The sequence below is a fragment of the Globicephala melas genome, chromosome 11, assembly GCF_963455315.2.
Source record: "Globicephala melas chromosome 11, mGloMel1.2, whole genome shotgun sequence".
NCBI classification, from domain to species: Eukaryota; Metazoa; Chordata; class Mammalia; order Artiodactyla; family Delphinidae; genus Globicephala; species Globicephala melas.
Genome location: NC_083324.2, coordinates 11392380 through 11417876, shown reverse-complemented (window position 1 = coordinate 11417876; position 25497 = coordinate 11392380). Strand labels below are relative to the sequence as shown.

At 38.9% G+C, this 25497-nt stretch overlaps 1 protein-coding gene across 1 annotated transcript in view; it reads right to left on the bottom strand.

Moving 5' to 3' along the window:
• The window catches only part of LOC115859116 (uncharacterized), a 193978-nt gene that overhangs the window by 23500 nt on the left and 144981 nt on the right, over positions 1-25497 (bottom strand). Inside the window, exon 5 of the mRNA XM_070046782.1 lies at positions 1563-1636. Coding sequence (XP_069902883.1) covers positions 1563-1636 — 74 coding nt within the window. The remainder of the gene's footprint in view (positions 1-1562; positions 1637-25497) is intronic.

Sequence of the window (25497 nt, the reverse complement as noted above, 5' to 3'; positions counted from 1 at the left end):
AGATCCCACATGCCGCGGAGCAGCTGGGCCCGTGAGCCATGGCCGCTGAGCCTGCGCGTCCGGAGCCTGTGCTCCGCAAGGGGAGAGGCCACAGCAGTGAGAGGCCCGCATACCGCAAAAAACAAAAAAAAACACAGAAGCAATACTGTAACAAATTCAATAAAGATTTTAGAAATGGTCTTCATCAAAAAAATAAAAAAATCTTAAAAAAAAAAAAAGGGTTGGCAGGGTTGAATTCCTTCTGGAGGCCCTAGTAGAGAATTTACTTCCTTGCCTTTTTCAGCTTCTAGAGGCTGCCTGTGTTCCTTGTCTCGTTGCCTACTCCCATCTGTAAAGCTAGAAATGGCCAGTCGAGTCCCTTCACACCCTTTATCACACTGATGCTATGCCTCCCTCCTTTACTTATGAGGAGCCTTGTGAGTACATTGGTCCCACTTGAATAAACCAGGAAATCTCCTCATTTCAAAATCCTTAACATAAGCACAACCGCAAAATCCCTTCTGCCGTGTAAGGTAATACATTCCCAGGGTCTGGGCATTAGGACTTGGACATCTTTAAGGGGCCCATTATTCTGCCTACCACATTTGCCTAAGCAGAAACCAGGCAGTTGTTTAGGTTTAAGACAAGAAAAACAAATCACCTGTTTTCACGCTTGACAGATTTGAATACAGTTGGAAAGGTCACAATTTCTTATGGTCCAAACAGGCTGAACAAGTCAGTTAATTAACATGACCATATAGAATGATGAAGCTACATTTACCCAAGACAGTCTGCGGCTTCCTTTTACTTTCACTATTGATACTCTTGGAGAACCAGAAACAGCTATTAAAAATGTGTTTACTTTTATACAAACACACACACACACACACACACACACACACACACACACACACCCCTAATTAGAGTTTTTATTACCTCAGGTTTTACTTGTAAGGATTAGCATTTCAAAAATAAGTTAAGAGGGGGCAGAGTCAAGATGGCAGCAGGTGAGGATGCAGAGTTTGCGTCTCTCCGCAACTAGGGTGCCTGTCGGACACTGGTGCGGTACATCTATGCCCGAGGGGAGGAACCCCCGAGCGACTGGGTAGGACATGGGGGCACTGAGGTGGGAGGAGAAATGGAGGCTGGACGGGACCAGCACCCCTGAGGGGTGGCTCGAGGCGGGAGGGGTTCCCATGCCTGGAGAGACCCTGGGGGGCTTGGAGGATCAGGCGTTTCCCCTACCCTATCAGGCCCAGGAAGCCTGCGGGGCTCCCGGGCCGGGCCCTCTCAGGCCCCCTGTGGGCTGTGTTGGTCCTAGGGCTATAGGAGGGAGGCGGGCGGGAGGGGGCCTCCAGGACCGGAGGATCAGGGAGGTGTGGCGGGCGACTCCCAGGCCCACTCAGCCCCGGGAAGCCTGGACTCCCAGGCTGGGTCCCCGCCCTTCAAGGCCCCCTCCAGGCCACGTTGGTCCTAGGGGCAGAGGAGGGAGGGAGGAGGGGGAAGAGGAGGAGAAGCAAATGTGGGGGACCCTCCTGGGCCAGGGGATCAGGGGAAGCACTGCAGGTGTTTCCCCCACCCACCTGGCTCTGGGAAGACTGTTGGGCTTCCAGGTCTGGTCCCCTGATTTCCAAGGCTCCCTCCAGCCACGTAGGTGCTAGGGGCATAGGAGGGAGGAGGGGGGAAGAAGAGAGGTCAACGGCGAGGGGCCCTCCAGATCGCAGGATGCGGGGAACGGGCCTAGCACTTCCCCTGCCCACTCGGGCCCAGTGAGCCTGCTGGGGTCCTGGACCTGCTCCTCCGCCCTCCAGGGCCAGAGGCACTCCTGGGCCCCTCCTGCTGCATTAAGGCTAAACCCCCCCAACATCCCCCACCCCACCTGGCCTTTTCCGGCCCTGTGGGTCCTAAGCATAAGCCCTGCCCACTGCCTAAACCCCACCCCTGCCTAAGCCCCACCCAGCACAGCCAAGGCCTTTTCCTGCTTTTTTTTCCCCCTCCTGAATTTAACTATTGTGGTTCTGTTTTACCTTCTGGTTGTTGTTTTATCTAAATTTTTATTTTTCTATTCTTTCTAACATATCTGTTAGTTTTCTAATCTTATTTTATTTTTTCCTCTTTGTTATCGTTCTGCTCCTTTTTTCTTTTCTTTTCTTTTCTTTTTTGCCACCCTTTTCAGCTCACAGGATCTTGGTTTCTGAGCCAGGGGTCGGGCCAGAGCTCCTGCGGTAGAAAGTCCAAGTCCAAACCACTGGACTAACAGAGAACCTCAGACCCCAGGGAATATTCATCAGAGTGAGGTCTCCGACAGGTGCTCATCTAATCAACAAGACCCAGCTCTACCCAACAGCCTAAAAACTCCAGTGTTGGAAGCCTCAGGCCAAACAACCAGTAAGACAGGATCACAAACCCACCCATCAAAAAAAAAAAAAAAAAAAATGAGATGACAAAAAATATGTCACAGATGAAAGAGCAAGGTTAAAACCTACAAGACCAAATAAATGAAGAGGAAATATGCAATCTGCCTGAAAAACAATTCAGAGTAATGATAGTAAAGATGATCCAAAATCATGGAAACAGAATGGAGGCATGGATTGAGAAAATAAAAGAAATGTTTAACAAAGATCTAAAAGAACTAAAGAACAAACAAATACAGATGAACAACACAGTAACTGAAATGAAAAATACACTAGAAGGAATCAATAACAGAGTAACTGAGGCAGAAGAACGAATAAGTGAGCTGGAGGACAGAACGGTAGAAATAACCGCCGAGGAGCAGAAGAAAGAATGAAGAGAACTGAGGACAGTCTCAGAGGCCTCTGGGACAGCACTAAACACACCAACATTCGAATTATAGGGGTCGCAGAAGAAGAAGAGAAAAAGAAAGGGTCTGAGAAAATATTTGAAGAGATTATAGTCGAAAACTTCCCTAACATGGGAAAGGAAATAGTTACACAAGTCCAGGAAGCACAGAGTCCCATACAGGATAAACCCTAGGAGAAACACAACAAAACACATATAAATAAAACTAACAAAAATTAAAAACAGAAAAAATATTAAAAGCAGCAAAGGAAAAGCAAAAAATAACATACAAAGGAATGCCCAGAAGGTTATCAGCTGATTTTTCAGCAGAAACTCTGCAGGCCAGAAGGCAGTGGCAGCATATACTTCAAGTGATGAGAGAGAAAAACCGACAACAAAGATTACTCTATCCAGCACTGATCTCATTCAGATTCCACAGAGAAACCAAAAGCTTCACAGACAAGCAAAAGCTATGAGAATTCAGCACCACCAAACTAGCTTTACAACAAATGCTAAAGGAACTTCTCTAGGCAGGGAACACAAGAGAAAAAAAAGGACCCACAGAAACAAACCCAAAACAGTTAAGAAAATGGTAATAGGAACATACATATCAATAATAACCTTGAATGTAAATGGATTAAATACTCCAACCAAAAGACAAAGACTGGCTGAATGGATACAAAAACAAGACACATATATGTGCTGTCTACAAGAGACCCACTTCAGACCTAGGGGTACATACAGACTGAAAGTGAAGGCATGGAAAAAGATATGCCATGCAAATGGAAATCAAAAGAAAGCTGGAGTAGCAATAATTGTATCAGATGAAATAGACTTTGAAATAAAGACTGTTACACGAGATAAGGAAGGACACTATGTAATGATCAAGGGATCAATCCAAGAAGAAGATATAACAATTATAAATATTTATGCACCCAACATAGGAGCACCTCAGTACATAAAGTAAATGCTAACAACCATAAAAGGGGAAATGGACAGTAACACAATAATAGTAGGGGACTTTAACAACCCCACTTACACCAGTGGACAGATCATCTAAACAGAAAGTAAATAAGGAAACATGAGCTTTAAATGACACAACAGACCAGATAGATTTAATTGATATCTATAGGACATTCCACCTGAAAGTGGCAGAATACACTTTCTTCTCAAGTGCACACAGAACATTCTCCATGATAGATCACACCCTGGGTCACAAATCAAGCCTCAGTAAATTTAAGAAAATTGAAATCACATCAAGCATCTTTTCAGACCACAATGCTATGAGACTGGAAATCAGTTACAGGAAAAATTTGTGAAAAACACAAATACATGAAGGATAAACAGTGTGCTAATAAATAACCAAGAGAGCACTGAAGAAATCAAAGAATAAATTTCAAAAATACATAGAAACAAATGACACCAAAACACGACAACCCAAAACCTATGGGATGCAGCAAAGGCAGTTCTAAGAGGGAAGTTTACAGCAATTCAATCTCATCTCAAGAAACAAGAAAAATCTCAAACAATCTAAACTTACACCTAAAGCAACTAGAGAAAGAAGAACAAACAAAACCCAAAGTCAGTAGAAGGAAAGAAATCATAAAGATCAGAGCAGAAATAAATGAAAGAGAAATGAAGAAAACAACAGCAAAGATCAATAAAACAGCTGGTTCTTTGAGAAGATAAACAAAATTGATAAAACTTTAGCCAGACTCATCAAGAAGAAAAGGGAGAGGACACAAATCAATAAAATGAGAAACGAAAAAGGAGAAATCACAACTTACACCACAGAAATACAATGGACTATAAAAGACTACTACAAACGACTATATGCCAATGAAATGGACAACCACGAAGAAATACACAAACTCATGGAAAGGTGCAATTTTCCAAGACTGAAACAGGAAGAATTATAAAATATAAACAGACCTATCACAAGTAATGAAATTGAAACTGTAATTAAAACTCTTCCAACAAACTAAAGTCCAGGACCAGATGGCTTCACAGGTGAATTCTATCAAACATTTAGAGAAGAGCTAACCCCTATCCTTCTCAAACTCTTCCAAAATACTGCAGAGGGAGGAACACTCCCAAATTCGTTCTACGAAGACACCATGACCCTGACACCAAAACCAAAGATATCACAAAAAAAGAAAATTACATACCAGTATCACTGATGAACACAGATGCAAATATCCTGAACAAAATACTAGCAAACAGCATCCAACAACACATTAAAAGTATCTACACCATGATCAAGTGGGATTTATCCCAAGAAGGCAAGGATTCTTCAATATATGCAAATCAATCAATGTGATACATGATATTAACAAGGAATAAAAACCATATGATCATCTCGACAGATGCAGAAAAAGCTTTTGACAAAATTTAACATTCTTTTGTGGTAAGAACTCTCCAGAAAATGGACAGAGAGGGAACCTACCTCAACGTAATAAAGGCCACATTTGACAAACCCACAACCAACATCATACTCAATGGTGAAAAACTGAAAGCATTTCCACTAAGATCAGGAACAAGACAAGGATGTCCACTCTCACCACTCTTATTTAACACACTTTTGGAATTCCTAGCCATGGCAATCAGAGAAGAAAAAGAAATAAAAGGAATCCAAATTGAAAAACAAGATAAAAACTGTCACTGTTTGCAAACGACATGATACTATACATAGAGAATCCTAAAGATGCCACCAGAAAACTACTAAAACTAATCAATGAATTTGGTAAGGTTGCAGGATACAAAACTAATACACACAAGTCTCTGGTATTCCTATACAATAACGATGAAAAATCATAAAAAGAAATTAAGGAGACACTCCCATTTACCACTGCAACAAAAAGAATAAAATGCCTAGGAATAAACCTACCTAAGGAGAAAAAAGACTTGTACTCAGAAAACTATAAAATTCTTATGAATGAAATCAAAGATGACATAAACAGATGAAGAAATATACCACGTTCTTGGATAGGAAAAATCAATATTGTAAAAATGACTATACTATCCAAAGCAATCTACAGATTCAATGCAATCCCTATCAAACTACCAATAGCATTATTCACAGAATTAGAACAACAAATTTTACAATTTATATGGAAACACAAAAGACCCTGAATAGCCAAAGCAATCTTCAGAAAGAAAAATGGAGCTGGAGGAATCAGGCTCCCAAACTTCAGACTATACTACAAAGCTACAGCAATCAACACAGTATGGTACCAGCACAAAAACAGAAATAGAGATCAATGGCACAGGATGGAAAGCCCAGAAATAAGTCCATGCACATATGGTCACCTAAGTTATGACAAAGGAGGCAAGAACATACAATGGAGAAAAGACAGCCTCGTCAATAAGTGGTGCTGGGAAAACAGGACAGCTACATTTAAAATAACAAAATTAGAACACTCCCTAACACCATACACAAAAATAAACTCAATATGGATTAAAGACCTAAATGTTAACACTGGACACTATAAAACTCTAGACGAAAACATAGGAAAAACACTATTCGATATAAACCACAGCAAGATATTTTTTGACCCACCTCCTAGAGTAATGAAAATAAAAACAAAAATAAACAAATGGGCCCTAATGAAACTTAAAAGCTTTTGCACAGCAAAGGAAACCATAAACAAGACGAAAAGACAACCCACAGAATGGGAGAATATATTTGAAAATGAAGCGACGGACAAAGGATTAATCTCCAAAATACACAAGCAGCTCATGCAGCTCAATATCAAAAAAACAAACAACCCAATTAAAAAACAGGCGAAAGACCTAAACAGACATTTCTCCAAAGAAGACATACAGATGTACAAGAGGCACATGAAAACATGCTCAACATCACTAATCATTAGAGAAATGCAAATCAAAACCACAGTGAGGTATCACCTCACACAGGTCAGAATGGCCATCATCAACAAATCTACAAACAATAAATGCTGGACAGGGTATGGAGAAAAGGGAACCCTCCTGCACTGTTGGTGGGAATGTAAATTGGAACAGCCACTATGGAGAACAGTATGGAGGTTTCCTAAAAAACTAAAAATAGAACTACCATATGACCCAGCAATCCCACTACTGGGCATATACCCAGAGAAAACCGTAATTTGAAAAGATTCATGCACACCAATATTCACTGCAGCATTATTTACAATAGCCAGGACATGGAAGCAACCTAAATGGTCCATCAACAGAAGAATGGATAAAGAAGATGTGGTACATATTTACAATGGAATATTATTCAGCCATAAAAAGGAATGAAACTGGGTCATTTGTAAAGATGTGGATGGACCTAGAGTCTGTCATACAGAGTGAAGTAAGCCAGAAAGAGAAAAACAAATATCATATATTAAGGCATATATGTGGAATCTAGAAAAATGGTACAGATGAACCTATCTGTAGGGCAGGAATAGAGACGCAGATGTAGAGAAAAGAAATGTGGACACAGTGGAGGAAAGAGGGAGTGGGACAAATTGGGAAATTAGGTTTGACATACACTACCATGTGTAAAATAGACAGCTAGTGGGAACCTGCTGTGTAGCACACGAAGCTCAGCCTGGGGCTCTGTGACGACCAAGGTGGGTGGGATGGGGGGAGTGGGAGGGAGGTCCAAGAGGGAGGGGATATAGGTATACATATAGCTGACTCACTTCATTGTACAGCAGAAACTAACATAACATTGTAAAGCAATTTTACTCCAATAAAAAATAATTAATTAATTTTTAAAAAAAGTTAAGATCCAGTGAGGTACAAAGAAAACAAAAGTAGATCAAAAACTTCCCAACCAGATAACCACTGCTGATTAAACAAACATACAACAAAACATACCTATATAAGATTAGAAATTTTAAATAATATGCCATTCATATATCTTCTTTGGTGAAATGTTTTTTCAAACTTTTTGCTCACTTTTTAATTTCTTTGATATTATTGAATTTTGAAAAAATTTTTAATATTCTGGTTGCCAATTCTTTATCAAATATATGTTTAGAAAATATTTCTTTCCTGGTCTGTGGATTGTCTTTTCATTTTCTTAGCACAGCTTTTCAAAAACCTTACGTTTTTAATTTTGATGAAACCCAATTTATCCATTTTTTTTTTATGGTCACAATTTTTGTGTCCTAAGAAATCTTTGCCTAACTAAGATCCCAAAGATTTTCTCCTATGTTTTCTTCTAGAACAGCAGTGCCTAAGACTGTTTTCTGTGATGATAGAAATATCCTCTAATCTAAGCTAGAGTAATCAAGACAGTATGGTACTGGCACAAAAACAGAAATATAGATCAATGGAACAGGATAGAAAGCCCAGAGATAAACCCACACACATATGGTCACCTTATCTTTGACAAAGGAGGCAAGAATATGCAATGGAGAAAAGACAGCCTCTTCAGTATGTGGTGCTAGGAAAACAGGACAGCTACATGTAAAAGAACGAAATTAGAACACCTCCTAACACCATACACAAAAATATACTCAAAATGGATTAAAGACCTAAATGTAAAGCCAGACACTATAAAACTCTTAGAGGAAAACACAGGCAGAACACTCTTTGACAGCAAGATCCTTTTTGAGCCACCTCCTAGAGTAATGAAAATAAAAACAAAAATAAATACATGGGACCTAATGAAACTTAAAAGCTTTTGCACAGCAAAGGAAACCATAAACAAGATGAAAAGACAACCCTCAGAATGGGAGAAAATATTTGCAAACGAAACAACTGACAAAGGATTAATCTCCAAAATATACAAGCAGCTCATGCAGCTCAGTATCAAAAAAACAAACAACCTAATCCAAAAATGGGCAGAAGACCTAAATAGACATTTCTCCAAAGAAGACATACAGATGGCTAACAAACACATGAAAAGATGCTCAACATCACTAATCATTAGAGAAATGCAAATCAAAACCGCAATGAGGTATCACCTCACACTGGTCAGAATGGCCATCATCAAAAAAACTACAAGCAATAAATGCTGGACAGGGTGTGGAGAAAAGGGAACCCTCTCACACTGTTGGTGGGAATGTAAATTGATACAGCCACTATGGAAAACAGTATGGAGATTCCTTAAAAAACTAAAAATAGAACTACCATATGACCCAGCAATCCCACTACTGGGCATATACCCTGAGAAAACCATAATTCAAAAAGAATCATGTACCAAAATGTTCACTGCAGCTCTATTTACAATAGACAGGACATGGAATCAACCTGAATGTCCATCGACTGATGAATGGATAAAGAAGATGTGGCACATATATACAATGGAATATTACTCAGCCATAAAAAGGAAAGAAATTGAGTCATATGGAGTGATGTGGATGGACTTAGAGTCTGTCATACAGAGTGAAGTAAGTCAGAAAGAGAAAAACAAATACCATGTATTAACGTATATATATGGAATGTAGAAAAATGGTACCGATGAACCTAGTGGCAGGACAGGAATAGAGATGCAGACATAGAGAATGGACTTGTGGACACAGGGAGGGAAGGGGAGCGTGGGACGAACTGAGGGACTAGCACTGACAATATATACACTACCATGTGTGAAACAGAGAGCTAGTGGGAAGCTGCCGTATAGCACTGGGAGGCCAGCTCAGTGCTGTGTGTCAACCTAGAGGGGTGGGATGGGGAGGGTGGGAGGGAGGTGCAAGAGAGAGTGGGTACAGGTATATATACAGCTGATTCACTTTGTTATACAGCAGAAACTAACACAACATTACAAAGCAATTATAATCCAATAAAGATGTAAAAGAATAATAATGAAATATACTTTTAAAAAAACAGAAAAGCCTTTCCCACCAAGCTCAAAAAAAAAAAAGAAAAGAAAAATGCTGTAATCTGAGCTAATCAATACACCTTCAGTTAGCCACCCATGGCCACTGAGGACTTGACACGTGGCTAGAACAACTAAGCAGCTGAATTGTCACACTGTATTTAGTTTTAATTATTTAAATTTAAATAGCCACATGTGGCTAACAGATGCAACAGGAAGTTCTAGAAGGGCTGTAGTTTTAAATTTTACATTTTGATCTATTACACATTTTTAGTTAATTTTTGTATACATACAAGGTTCATTTTTTTTTAATTTTTTAAGGTTTTTTTCTTCTTTTTAAAATTTATTTTATTTATTTTTGCTGTGTTGGGTCTTCGTTTCTGTACGAGGGCTTTCTCTAGTTGTGGCAAGTGGGGGCCAGTCTTCATCGTGGTGTGCGGGTCTCTCTTGTTACGGAGCACAGGCTCCAGATGCGCAGGCTCAGTAGTTGTGGCTCATGGGCCTAGTTGCTCCGCGGCATGTGGGATCCTCCCAGACCAGGGCTCGAACCCGTGTCCCCTGCATTAGCAGGCAGATTCTCAACCACTGCGCCACCAAGGAAGCCCAAGGTTCATTTTTAAAAATATGGATGTCAATGATTCCGGCACCAAGTTTTTGAAAAGACTATCTCTACTCCAAAGAGTTATCTTGGCATCTTTGTCCAAAATCAGACCATGTTTGTGTGGTCTGTTCCTGTACTCTGTATTCTATTCCATTGGCCTATGTGTCTTTCCACTCACCAATCTCTCATTGTCTTCATATATGGTCAACTGCTCTTTGACAAGCATACCAAGAATACATAACGGGGAAAGGTTAGTCTCTTCAACAAACGATGCTGGGAAAACTGGATAGCCACATGCAAAAGGATGAAACTGGACCCTTATTTTACACCATACATATATATCAACTCAAAATGTACTAAAAATTTAAATACAAGACCTGAAACTCTAAAACTCCAAGAAGAAAACATAGGGGAAAATCTTCACGACACTGGTCTTGGCACTGATTTGAACACCAAAAGGATACACAACAAAAGCAAAAATAGACAAGTGGGGCTACATCCAACTACAAAGCTTCTGCACAGCAAAGTAAAGAATCAAGAGTGAAAAGGCAACCTATGGAAAGGGAGAGAGTATTTGCAAACTGATAAGAGATTAATATTCAAAACATATAAGGAACTACTACTACCCAACAGCAAAAAAACAAATAAACTGGTTAAAAATGGGCAAAAGACTTGGGGAGACATTTCTCCAAAGAAGATCTACAAATAGCCAACAGTTATACAAAAAGATGCTCATCATCAGGGAAATGCAAATCAAAAAACCACAATGAGATATCACCTCACGCCTCTCAGGATGACCATTATCAAGAAAACAAAATAACAAGTGTTGGTGCGGCTGTACAGAAACTGTAAGCCTGGTACCCTGATGGTGAGAATGTCAGATGGTGCAGCCACTATGGAGAATAGTATGGCGGTTTCTCAAAAATTAAAAACAGAACTACCATATGATCCAGCAATCCAATTACTGGGTATTTATCCAAGAGAACTGAACTCAAGATACCAAAGAGATATCTACACTTCCATGTTCACTGAAGCGCTGTTCACAAGAGCTAAAAGGTGGAAACAATCTAAATATTAGTCAACAGATGAATGCATAAAGAAAATGTGGCATATACATACAGTGAAATATTATTCAGCCATAAAAAGAAGGATATTGTTTTGTGTGCTACAGCATGGATGAAATTTGAGGACCTTATACTAAATGAAATAAGCCAGCCAGGACAAATACTGCATTATCCCACTTGTATGAGTTATCTAAAGTAGTCAGTCATCAAAGTACAAGAAGAATGGTGGTAGCCAGGGTCTGAAGGAAAGGGGAAATGGGGAGTTGCTATTCCATGGGTATAAACTTCCAGTAGTAAAAGATAAAAAATTCTACAGATCTGCTACATGCCACTGTGCTTGTAGTTAACAATACTGTATACTAATTTATTAAGAGAGTAGATCTCATCTTCTGTATTTTATGTACTTACCACACTTTAAAAAAAAAAGAAAAACAGCAGCCCAGAAGCTTTGATTTTTCCAATGGCAAATCTTACCTCAGCTTTCCGAGGAGTAGAGAAAGTGTACTGTTCTGCACTGCTCGTACAGCGAATTCAGGGAAGTTTCTCCTGGGTTAGGGTGGTGGATACAGAAGCTCAACTATGGAGTCCACAAAAAATAATGAGAAATCCAGAGCAGCCTACTGGAATCTTCACTCTGGGCCGTTCCTGATGCTCAGCGCCATCCCAGATCTCCAGCTTCCCAGTATAGAAGAACCTCAAGGTTGGGACTTCCCTGGTGGCACAGTGGTTAAGACTCCGTGCTCCCAAGGCAGGGGGCCCGGGTTCGATCGCTGGTCTGGGAACTAGATCCCACGTGCATGCCTCAACTAAGAGTTCACATGCCACAACTAAGGAGACCGCCTGCTGCAACTAAGGAGCCTGACTGCCATAACTAAGGAGCCAGCGAGCCACAACTAAGGAGCCCGCCTGCCACAACTAAGACCCAACACAACCAAACAAGTAAATAAATTCATTAATTAATTAAGAAAAAAAGAAACAAGGTAGCTCTGATTGACCACAGCTGACACCCATCTTTAAAGAGGACCCAAAAAAGCTTCATCATGAGCCAGCAGGGGGTTTGAAAAACACTGGAAAGAGCTTATTTAATAAAAAGCAATTAGAGATTGAGATAACAGCATGATTGGAGACAAGATGGCAGAGTAGAAGGACTTGAGCTCACCTCCTCTCATGAAAACACCAAAATCACAACTAACTACTGAACAACCATCAACAAAAAAAGACTAGAACCTACCCAAAAAAGATATTCTACATCCAAAGACAAAGAAGAAGCCACAACAAGACAGTAGGAGGGGTGCCTTCGCAATACAATCAAATCGCATGCCCGCTGGGTGGGCAACCCACGAACAGGAAAGTAATTACATTGCTGAGGTTTTCTCACAGGAATGAGAGAAAACAACAGCAAAGATCAATAAAACTAAAAGCTGGTTCTTTCAGAAGATAAACACAATTGATAAACCTTTAGCCAGCTTCATCAAGAAAAAGAGGTAGAAGGCTCAAATCAATAAAATTAGAAATGAAGACTCACAGACATAGAAAGTAAACTTATGGTTACTAAAGGGGGAAGGGAGGGGGAGGAATAAATCAGGAGTTTGGGATTAGCAGATACAAACTGCTATATATAAAAGAGATAAACATGGGCCTTCCCTGGTGGTGCAGTGGTTGAGAGTCCGCCTGCCGATGCAGGGGACACGGGTTCGTGCCCCGGTCCAGGAAGATCCCACATGCCGCGAAGCAGCTGGGCCCGTGAGCCATGGCCGCTGAGCCTGCGCTCCGCAATGGGAGAGGCCACAACAGTGAGAGGCCCGCATACCGCAAAAAAAAGAAAAAAAAAAGAGATAAACAACAAGGTCCTATTGTATAGCACAGGGAACTATATTCTATATCCTGTAATAAACCATAATGGAAAAGAATATGAAAAATAATATATAATATATATATCACAAATATATATGAACCACTTGGCTGTACACCAGAAACTAACACAACATTGTAAATCAAGTATACTTCAATTAAAAAAAAATTTTTAAACCCCCCTCCCAAAAAATAAAAATAAAATAAAATTAGAAATGAAAAAGGAGAAGTTACAACTGACACCACAGAAATACAAAGGATCATAAGAGACTACTATGACATGATACTGTACATAGAGAATCCTAAAGATGCTACCAGAAAACGACTAGAGCTCATCAATAAATTTGGTAAAGCTGCAGGATACAAAACTAATACACAGAAATCTCTTGCACTTCTATACACTAACGACAAAAGATCAGAAAGAGAAATTAAGGAAAACAATCCCATATACCATCACATCAAAAAGAATAAAATTCGTTGGAATAAACCTACCTAAGAAGACAAAAGACCTATAATCTGAAAACTGTAAGGTGCTGATGAAAGAAATAGAAGATGACACAAACATGTCCTTGGATTGGGAGAATCATTACTGTCAGAATGACTCTACTACCCAAGGCAATCTACAGATTCAATCCCTACAAATTACCAACAGCATTTTTCACAGAACTAAACTAGAACAAAAAGTTTTTAAAATTTGTATGGATAAACAAAAGACCCCAAATAGCCAAAGCAATACTGAGAAAGAAAAACGGAGCTGGAGGAATCAGGCTCCCTGACTTCAGAATATACTACAAGGCTACAGTCATCAAAACAGTATGGCACTGGCACAAAAATAAAATATAGAACAATGGAACAGGATAGAAAACCCAGAAATAAACCCACACACCTATGGGCAATTAATCTATGACAAAGGAGGCAAAACTATACAACGGAGAAAAGACAGTCTCTTCAGTAAGTGGTGCTGGGTAAACTGGACAGCTACGTGTAAAAGAATGAAATTAGAACACTCCCTAACACCATACGCAAAAATAAGCTCAAAATGGATTAAAGACCTAAATGTAAGACCAGATCCTATAAAACTCTTAGAGGAAAACATAGGCAGAATACTTTATGACGTAAATCACAGCAATATCTTTTTGGATCCACCTCCTACAATAATGAAAATAAAAACAAAAATAAACAAATGGGACCTAATGAAACTTAAAAGCTTTTGCACAGCAAAGGAAACCATAAACAACATGAAAAGACAACCCACAGAATGGGAGAAAATATAGGATTAATCTCCAAAATATACAAACAGCTCATGCAGCTTAATATCAAAAAAACAAACAACCCATTCAAAAAATAGGCAGAAGATCTAAATAGACATTTCTCTAAAGAAGACATACAGATGGCCAAAAAGCACATGAAAACATGCTCAACACTGCTCATTATTAGAGAGATGCAAATCAAAACCACAAGGAGGTACCACCTCACTCTGGTCAGAATGGCCATCATCAAAAAGTCTACAAATAACAAATACTAGAGCAGGTGTGGGGAAAAGGGAACCCTCCTACACTGTTGGTGGGAATGTAAATTGGTACAACCGCTATGGAGAACAGTATGGAGATTCTTTAAAAAGCTAAAAGTGGGGACTTCCCTGGTGGCGCAGTGGTTGAGAATCCGCCTGTCAATGCAGGGGACATGGGTTCAAGCCCTGCTCCAGGAAGATCCCAAATGCCGCGGAGCAACTGGGCTCATGTGCCACAACCACTGAGCCTGTGCTCTAGAGCCCATGAGCCACAACTACAGAGCCCATATGCTGCAACTAGTGAAGCCCACGCGCCTAGGGCCCATGCTCCACAAGAGAAGCCACCGCAATGAGAATCCCGTGAACCACAACAGAGAGTAGCCCCTGCTCGTGGCAACTACAGAAAAGCCCATGTGCAGCAATGAAGACCCAACACAACCAAAAAAAAACAAAAAAAAACCCCTAGATATAGAACTACCATACAACCCAGCAATCCAACTCCTGAGCACTGATCCAGAGAAAACCATAATTCAAAAAGATACATGCACTCTATAATGATCACTGCAGCACTACTTACAACAGCCAAGACATGGAAGCAACCGAAATGCCCATGGACAGAAGAATGGATAAAGAAGATGTGGTACATATCTACAATGGAATATTATGCAGCCATAAAAAAGAATAAAATAATGCCATTTGCAGCAACATGGATGGACCTAGAGATTATCATACTAAGCAAAGTAAGTCAAAAAGAGAAAGACAAATATCATGATATCACTTATATGTGAAATCTAAAAAACAATGATACAAATGAACTTATTTCCAAAACAGAAACAGACTCACAAACTTCGAAAACAAACCTATGGTTACCAAAAGGGAAACATGGAGGGACGGATAAATTAGGAGTTTGGGATTAACATATACACACTACTATATATAAAACAGATAATCAACAAGGACCTACTGTATAGCACAGGGAACTCTACTTAATATTCTGTAATAACCTATATGAGAAAAATATCTAAAAAAGAATGGATAGGGCTTCCCTGGTGGCGCAGTGGTTAAGAATCTGCCTGCCAATGCAGGGGACACGGGTTCGAGCCCTGGTCTGGGAAGATCCCACATGCCGCAGAGCAACTAAGCCCGTGAGGCACAACTACTGAGCCTGCACGTCTAGAGCCTGTGCTCCGCAACAAGAGAAGCCACGACAATGAGAAGCCCACTCACCGCGATGAAGAATAGACCCCGCTTGCCGCACCTAGAGAAAGCCCGTGCACAGAAACGAAAACCCAACACAGCCAAAAATAAATAAATTTTTAAAAAATGGATAAATGTTTATGTATAACTGAATCACTTTGCTGCACACCTGAAACTAACACAACATTGTAAATCAACTATAATCCAATATAAAGTAAAAATTAAATTTAAAAAATTGTTTTGGCTACTCTATGTTCTTTGCCTCTCAATATAAATTTTAGAACTAGCCTATTAATTTCCATAAAAAATGGCTGCTGAGATTGTGGTTGTAATTTCATTGAATCTACACATCATTTTGGGAAGAAATTACATTCTGATAATATTGAGTCTCCCCACTTATGAACCCAAAATATCTCACTACTGAAATTAGGTCTTCTCTAATTTCTCTCATCAATTTTGTAGTTTTTAACATACAAATCTTACACATATTTTGTTATATTTTCCCTAAGTATTTAAATAGTTTGGATGCTTTTTTTTTTTTTTGGCCACAACTTGAAGCTTGTTGGATCTTAGTTCCCCGACCAGGGACTGAACACAGGTCACTGCAGTGAAAGCTCCAAGTCCTAACCACTGGACCACTGGAATTCCCTGAATGCTATTTTAAAGAGCACTTTAAAAAGTCTTCAAGTTCAAATGTTTGCTGTTAGAAAAGTACGACAGTTTTCATATATTGACCTTGGATCTTGTGACCTTCCTAATTTTACCTACTATATCCAGGAGTTTTTTGGAGAGTCTTTGGGATTTTCTACACAGACAATCATGGTATCTACAAATAAAGGCGTTTTTATTTCTTCCTTTCCACTCTGTATGCCTCTTTTTCTTGCCTCACTGCACTAGCTAGGACCTTCAGGAAAATGACGAATAAGAGTGGTGAGAGCCAGCATCCTTGCTTTGTTCTGACTTTAGGGGGAAAGCATTCAAGTCTTTCACTATTAAGTATGATATTAGCTGTAGGTTTTTCATCCATGGCCTTTATCAGGTAGTGGAAGTTCACTTTTATTCCTAGTTTTCTGAGAGTTTTTTCAGGAATGAATAATAAATGCTTCTTAAAATGCTTTTTCTGCATCTATTGAGATGATCATATGGTTTTTCTTCTTTAGTCTGTTGATATGGTGAATTGCATTGATTGATTTATGAATAGTGAACCAATCTTGCACCTTATGATAAACTCCACTTGGTCACGATATATTTTCTACTCTTTTTATATACTCAATTTTGTTCAATTTTGTTTACTGTGAGAAAATAAACAACAGAAAACTTACCATCTTAACCACTTTTAAGTGTACAGTTTAGTGGTATTAAATATATTCAGTATGTGTTCAACCATCACCACTATCCATTTCCATAGCTCTTTTCTTCTTGGAAAACTGAAACTCTGTACCCATTAAACAGTATTTCCCCATTCCCCCGTTCCTAGCCCCTCAAAATCATCATTCTACTTTTTGCCTCTATGACTTTGACTATGCGAGGTATCTCATATAAGTGGAATCATATGGTGTTTGCTGTTTAGTGAGGGGCTTATTTCATTTAGCATAAGGCCCTCAAGTTTTATCCATACTGTAGCATTACCAGAATTTCCTTCCTTTTCAAGGCTGAGTAATATTCCTTTGCATGCATATACCACATGTTGCTTATCCATTCATCTATCAATGGACACTTGGGGTGCATCCATCTTTTACCTATCATGAATAATGCTATGAACATGGGTGTACAAATATCTCTTCAAACCCCTCCTTTTTTAACTGAAATACAGTTGACATACAATAGTATGTTAGTTTCAGGTGTACACATAGGGATTTGACAATCAAATACATTATGAAATGATCACCACAATAAGTCTAGTAACCATCTATCACCATACAAAATTATTACAGTATTATTTGTTAGATAATGTGTATTACATCCCTGTGATGTAAAAGTGGAATTGCTAGATCATACGGTAACTCTAATTTTAATTTTTTTGAGGAATCACCATACTATTTTCCATAGCAGCTACATCCTTTTACATTCTCATCAACACTGCACAATGGTTCCAATTTCCCCACATACTCATCAATACTTATTATTTTCTGGTTCTTTTGATAGTAGCCATCCTAATGAGTGTGAGGTATACTGCTGGCCTCATGAAATTAGTTGGGAAGTGTTCTCTCCTTTTCTATTTCTGGAAGAGTTTGTGTAGAATTGGTATTATTTCTTCCTTAAATACCTGTACAATTGACCAGTGAAGCCACCAGATTTTTCCTGTGGGAAAGTTGTTAGGTTATTTACTACTTCTTAAGTAAGTTCTGGTAGTTAGTCCTTCAAGGAATTTGCCCATTTCATCTAATTTATCAAATTTATTAACATAGAAAATTGTTGATAATATTCCCTACTATCATTTTAATGTCTGTAGGGTCTGTAGTGATGTTCTCTTTTTCATTCTTGATATTGATTTGATAAGTCTAGCTTTTCTCCTGATAAGTCTAGCTAGAGGTATATCAAATTTATCTTTCAAATACCACTTTTTGGTTTTAGTGACTTTCTCTATTTTTGTTTGCAACTTTATTCAAGGCCTTATCTTTATTATTTCCTATTTTCTGTTTGTTTTGGATTTAATTTGCTCTTCTGTTTTTTAGTTTCTTAAGGTGGAGGCTAAGATCAGCCTTAAGAGGCTAAGATTGATTTCAGGCCTTTTTTGTTTCTAATATATGCCTTTTACGCTACACTTCCCTCTAAGCACTGCTTTAGCATGTGCTGCATTTTAACTGTCATTCCATTCAAAGTAGTTTTTAATTGCCCTTATGCCTTCCTCTTTGACTCAGGGTTATTTAAAAGTGTGTTGTGTAATTTCCAAATAGTTGGAAATTGCCGATATTTTTATTAATTTCTAGCTTAATTCTCCTGGGATCAGAGAACATATTTTATATGGTTTCTTAAATTTGTTGAAATTTGTTTTATGGCCCAGAATATGATCTAACGTGGGGAATTTCCTACATACACTTGACGAGAATGTGTATTCTGCTACTGCTGGATGGAGTATCCTCTAACAGTCAGTTACATCAAGTTGGCTAATAGGGCTGTTTAGGTCTCTACATCCCTGCTCATTTTCTGTCTACTAGTTCTATGGATTACTGAAAAAGAAGAGTTGAACTTGCCAGCTAAAACTGTGACTTTGTCTATGTCACCTTTGGTTCTTTCAGTTGTGTTAGGTGCATTCACATTTGGGACTGTTAAGTGTTCTCGACGAACTGACCCCTTATTCATTATGTAATGCCCGTCTTCTTCCTTGGCAGTATTTCTTGAAGTCTACTTTGGTATTAATAGAGCCACCTCATCTTTCTTTTGATTAGTGTTTTGCATGGCATATGTTTTTTCCATCTTTTTACTTCTAACTTATCTATGTCTCTATATTTAAGGTGAGTTTGTTGTAGATAGCATACAGAGTTGGTTCTTGATTTTTATTAAATCCAATCTAACCATCTCTGCAGTACTTTTTTGAAAGGTAATTCTCTAAGTACTTGTTTTTTAAAAAATGCACCTGTGCTGGGGGGTCATGGAGCTGGTTTTTCATGCAGAATGAGGGTGGCTCAGGGCCAGGGTGTGGCAGCCCTGCTCTGGGATGGCAACCTGGCCATGTGGGCCTCAGTCACATCTCCAGGCACCTGCCTCCCGCTGAGCTGCATGCCAGTTACCCCAGTCTCCCAGCCTCCATCCCACCGGGCCCTCCCAGTGCTCATTTTTTAAAAGAAAATTAGGTGTCTTTCCACATTAAGGCACTTTTCAAGCCACTAGCTCTGATTCTTTGTGATGCAATTTTTTCCTTATTCTAGAGGTTGCTTACAGACTTGTCATGTAAATTAAACATAATTCCTTTCTTCAAAAAGAGCTTGAAGTATTCTTAGTATTTCTAATTTTCTCCCAATCGTAATGAGAAGCAAATATTATCCCCCCAATAATTCCAAATCACTGGCCTCGACTCAAACCTCCCAAGTCATTATCTTCAGCTTGATGTTTAGACTCAATCTGTCTAAAACTGAACTCTTATCTTTCCCCTCATAGACTTCCTCTCAAATTTGTACCCCTGTTTTGTATCCCTCCTCTCAGTGAGCAGTATTACTATTCTCTCAATTGCCAAAACAGAAACCCAGGCATTATTCTCTTGTCTCCCTTCATCCAAGCTATCACAAAACTGCATTAGTTCTACTCATATATAAGAGGTCAAAATGGCAGAGTAGGAGGACACTGGACTTGCCTCCCTGCACAAACACATCAAGAATACATTTACATGCAGAGCAATTATCACTGAAAGCAAACTGGAGACAGGCATAAAGACTCTTATATGTGCAAGGCTATAAAGAAAGATCCACACGGAGTCAGGTAGGAAGGCAAGAGAAGCAATAAGGTCAGGACCTACGCAAACATACAGTAAAGGCTGTGGATCAACCACTTAAATACGCTAGTATGAAGATTAAAAGAAAAAAACTGTAAATCAACTACAACCACAATAAGCAGTTAAGGGATAAACATGAAGGTGTAAATATGACACCAAAAACACAAAACGTGGGGGAGGGGAATTTTAAAAAGTATATCTTTTAGAATGTGTTTGAACTTAAATGACTATCAGTTTGAAACAAGCAGATATAGTTACAGGTCAACATACATGAACCCTATAGTAACTACAAATCAAAAACCTACAATAGATACCCAAGAACTAGAGAGAAGGAAACACAAGCATACAGCTAAAGAAAATCATCACACTACAAGGGTAAAAACTAAAAGAAGAAAAGAACAGAGAAGAACTACAAAAACAACCAGAAAATAAGTAACAAAATGGCAATAACTACGTACCTATCAATAATCACTTTAAATGCCAATGGACTAAACACCCTGATCAAAAGACATAGGGTGGCTAACTGGATGAAAAATCAAGACCCATTTATATGCTGCTCACAAGAGACTCATTTCAGACGTAAAGACACACACACAAACACTCTAAAAGTGAGGGGATGGAAAGAGAAATTTCATGCAAATGGAAGCAACAAGAAAGCTGGGGTAGCAATACTCATATCAGACAAAGCAGACTTTAAAACAAAATCTGTAACAAATACTCATATCAGACAAAGTAGACTTTAAAACAAAATCTGTAACAAAAGACAAAGAAGGGCATTATATAATGATGGGGGATCAATACAAGAAGAGCATACAACATTCATTAAAATATATGCACCTAATATAGGAGCACCTAAATATATAAAGCAAGTATTAACAGACATAAAGGGAGAAACTGACAATAATACAATAATAGTAGGGGACTTTAACACCCCACTTACATCAATGGACAGATCGTCTGGATACAAAATCAATAAGGAAACAGTGGTCTTGTATGACACATTAGACCAGCTGGACTTAATAGATATCTACAGGATATTCTATCCCAAAACAGCAGAGTACACATTCTTTTCAACTGTTCTCCAGGACAGATCATATGCTAGGCCACAGAACAAGTCCCCCAAAATTTAACAGAATAGAAATTATATCAAAACAAAAACACTAATTCGAAAAGATACATGTACCCCAATGTTCACAGCATTATTTAGAATAGCCAAGATATGGAAGCAACCAAAGTGTCCATGAAGAGACGAATGGATAAAGAAGATGTGGCATATATATAAATACACATACATATACACAGTGGAATATTACTCAGCTATAAAAAAAAGAATGAAAATTTGCCATTTGTAACAACACGCATGGACCTGGAGGGTATTACGTTTAGTGAAGTAAGTCAACAGAGAAAGACAAATACTGTATGCTATCACTTATACGTGGAATCTAAAATAATAAAACTGAATGAATTAAAAAAAAAACAGAAACAGATTTACATATATAGAGAACAAACTACTGGTTACCAGTAAGGAGAGGGAAGGGAGGAGGGGCAAAATAGGGTCAGGGGATTAAGAGGTTCAAAATACGACACATAAAATAAATTAGCTACAAGGATATATTGTACAGCACAGGGAATACAGTCAATATTTTATAATAACTTTATATGGAGTATAATTTACAAAAATATTGAAATGCTATGTTGTACACCTGAAACTAATATAATATTGTAAATCAACTATACTTCAGTATCTTTTTAAAAAGATGCAAGTTCTGCAGTATGCAACTTGAGTTTTTACCAATTATGTTCTAGGACGATAAACCATTCTTTGAAGAAAAAATTCTACTCATACATATTTTTTCAGTTATCTTCCATTTTCCATCCTCATTTTATCTTCAGTGTCACTACCCTTTTCCAGGCAACCATCATTTCCTACCTGGACTTCTGCAATGGTCTCCAAATAGTTGTTCCTCCTACTCACAGTCTCGAAGCTCCCAGCATTCTTCTACCCTACTTTCCAAAACCTTTACTCACAGATTCAAAGTCCTTTAACTCCTTCTTCCTTATTTATCCTCATCTCTCACACTTTCCTCTTTCACCAAAGCCACTGCCCCCAACACACCCCTACATCTATAATGATTAACATTGTACTTTCCAGGTCCTAGAACAATGGATGCACTCTTCTGCATCACGTCTTTTCACACACTGTTCCTTTACTGAGACTGTCCATCTCCTCCTGCCTTCACCTGATTTTTACTTATCCTTCAGACAACAATTAAGGTACCCTTTTCCTGGGGATCTTTCCATGACACCCTAAGCTGGGTTATGTGCTCTTTATCTCTTTAGCACTTAACAATCTGAAGTCATTTTGCTCTCTGTTACCTCTCTCTAAATTGTAACTCCCATGAGAGCTGGGGCTGCTTTACATCTTGTTCACCACTCTATTCCTGTTACTGTTAAATTCAGAAATCCTTATTTTGTTAATAGAAACGGGTAAAAATTAGAACAGAGGAGTCAATCGCACTGAAAGAATTGTAATTCCACTATACTGACTGCACTGACAATGGGCTCAATCAAAAATATTCATTGCCCACCATGTCTTTTTTTATTGTGTGAGCATTATAGGACTTGGACTCAGAAGACCTTAGGCAATTTCCTTTCACCTTCTCTGAATTTTTTTTTCCTTTTCTGAAACTTTTTCTTCATTTCTTTAATGGCTTAAGCAATACCTATATGAAAGTGATATAGGAGAACTGATGAGAGGAGATTAAAGTGAAAGACTTTTGTAAAACAAACAATGGTACATATACATACATATCATTATATACATATATGTATCACTGACTAACCCATGTTGCCCAAAGTCTAATGGCTTATTTTTAATCCATCACTGCGTTTTACTATTAATTTCCAATATTTTAATAAGGCACAGGATAAACACAAATTTACCTTTCCTGTTCTGAAGTCTAAAACCCTTGTTTTAAAACCTTTGTCATCCAATATCAATTTTATGAGCAGATCCTTAAGTATTATACTTGCTATGTATTAAATTAAAATTCTCGATCCCTTTACTAAAGTAAGAAATGATTGGTTTTGCCTAAGGGCCACACTAACATTGTAAGAGTTCGTTATTTCATTTGAAACAAAGAAAAAACAACAAAAATTTTAAAGGAGAGTACTGTTTCTCAATGAAACATTATATTCAGGATTTCTACCACAATTAAAAGGCTTCACTTTTCAGAAAGATTCTTTTCTTTTAAAAAAAAGAGAGGAAACAAAGTCATAAATTTCCTGAGCTGAAAACATATAATAAACATTGTCTTATTCCCCAGCGTCCAAAATGGTGAAATAAATGGATATATATGACAAACATAAATATAAATGGAAATGGTACATTCTCAATGAATGTTTATTATGACTGTTGCAGTTCAGTTATTCAGCATATTATACTCTCTGTTAAATAATGTATGTTGAACTGAAATAGTGAGACCAAGGACAACTAGCTCTTTTAAGCCAAATTCAAGAAGCTGTTAACACCAGCACATAAGTTCTACAACTGTTTAAAATACTGAAATGAGACGATGAAAATAAATGAAAAAGTCAAACCCCAAAATCTCTCATATGCTTTCAATACTGTATTTTAAAAGTATCAGTTATAGATAATATCAACCAAATACTTTTTCCAGCAAGGAGCTATTGTGTGGGCAGAATACTGACTTTTGTAAACACCTGTCAGTCATTTAAGGGGGTCAGGATCTATTAGTTATTTGTACATATCTTAGATGCTAGGCATCATAAACCATGTATAGTCATCATGAACCACGTATAGTCACGGTGGACTTATAAAAAGCTAGTCACATTCTTGCAAAGTAGGTTTTATGATAAACACACCACAAACAGAAACTCTCACTAGTACTGAGGGGCAAAATCCAGCTGGGTTTCTTTATCCCTAACCCTAGCTTCCGCTGCAGGTTTTTTTCCAGTAAGAACAGTAGTTTGATTTACTCAACACTGTAGAAGTCAGGGTGTGGTCACCCTTCTCCAAATAATATTACAAATGGATTTTCCCTGAACTCTTGCAGCAACAGAATCTTTAAGTGGTTACTGGTAGGAAAAGGTGAGATTGAGGTCAAAATGTCTGAAAAATAAAAATTAACAAAAGCTTTCAAGGACCACCCTAGAGACAATGGAAGCTGGGGTATTACTGAGACGACGGAGGTAATACAGCACAGAACACGAATATTTTTTAAGCTTTCAACATGGAGCCCCAGTAACAGCTGAACATAAGGTTTTGCCAGCTCTCCTGCTGAGTACTGACAATTTTATCCCAAATTAATCCGGTATACTAATAACCATGCCAAATACAGATCAATCACATTTCCTTCATCATCATCATCATAAGAGGGCTAAATGGGGACGTTCCTGGTGGTCCAGCGGTTAAGAATCCCTCTTCCAAAGCAGGGGACATAGGTTCAATCCCTGGTCAGGGAACTAAGATCCCACATGCCGAGTGGCAATAAAGCAGGGCAACAGAGCCCACACACACGCCAACTAGAGAGCCTGCGCGCCACAACTAGGGAGAAGCTAGTGCACCCCCAACGAAGAGCCTGCGCACTGCCACGAAAGCCAAGAATTATTTTAAAAAAATAAAAAGAACAGAACTAAATGTAACATCAAATTCAGAACAACCAATGAAGCGTTTCCTTTAGCGTTTCCAAAACACTACGAACTAGAGAGATCGGGAAAATTAGACCAAGGAAGCCTTTTCTAAGTCAGGGATAAATGGGAGTGTACTTAATAAATTATTAAGTGTACCCCTTCTCCCTGGCTAGCTGACAGAGTAGAAACGGACCGCTATCCGCAGGTATGCACCCTGGCTCGCACGGTCTGTGGTTGCATCCCCCAGACGGCCTGGCTACTCTAAAATAAACTCTACGTCGACGCCATTTGCTCTGCCTGACACCTGGAACTAGCATTATGTGCCCACCATGTGCCAGGGACAACGCTCCACACTCCCTTCTCGTTACCTTCGAAGCACATTCTGTGCGCTGACAAAGGAAACTGAGGCCCAAGCTCACACAGGGGCCCTGGCACTAAACCACCGTGTAACTCATCTTGTTGAAATGAGGGCAAGGGCGTGACTCAGATGCTCTAAATACTCACTAGGCCGGTAGTATTTGTGACGTTAACTCTTTTCTTCGGGGCCACTCGCAAGCTGCAAGCCCTCTAGAAGGGTGGGGAAACTGAGGCCAGGCTGTGACACGCCAGACGTCACAGAGCCGG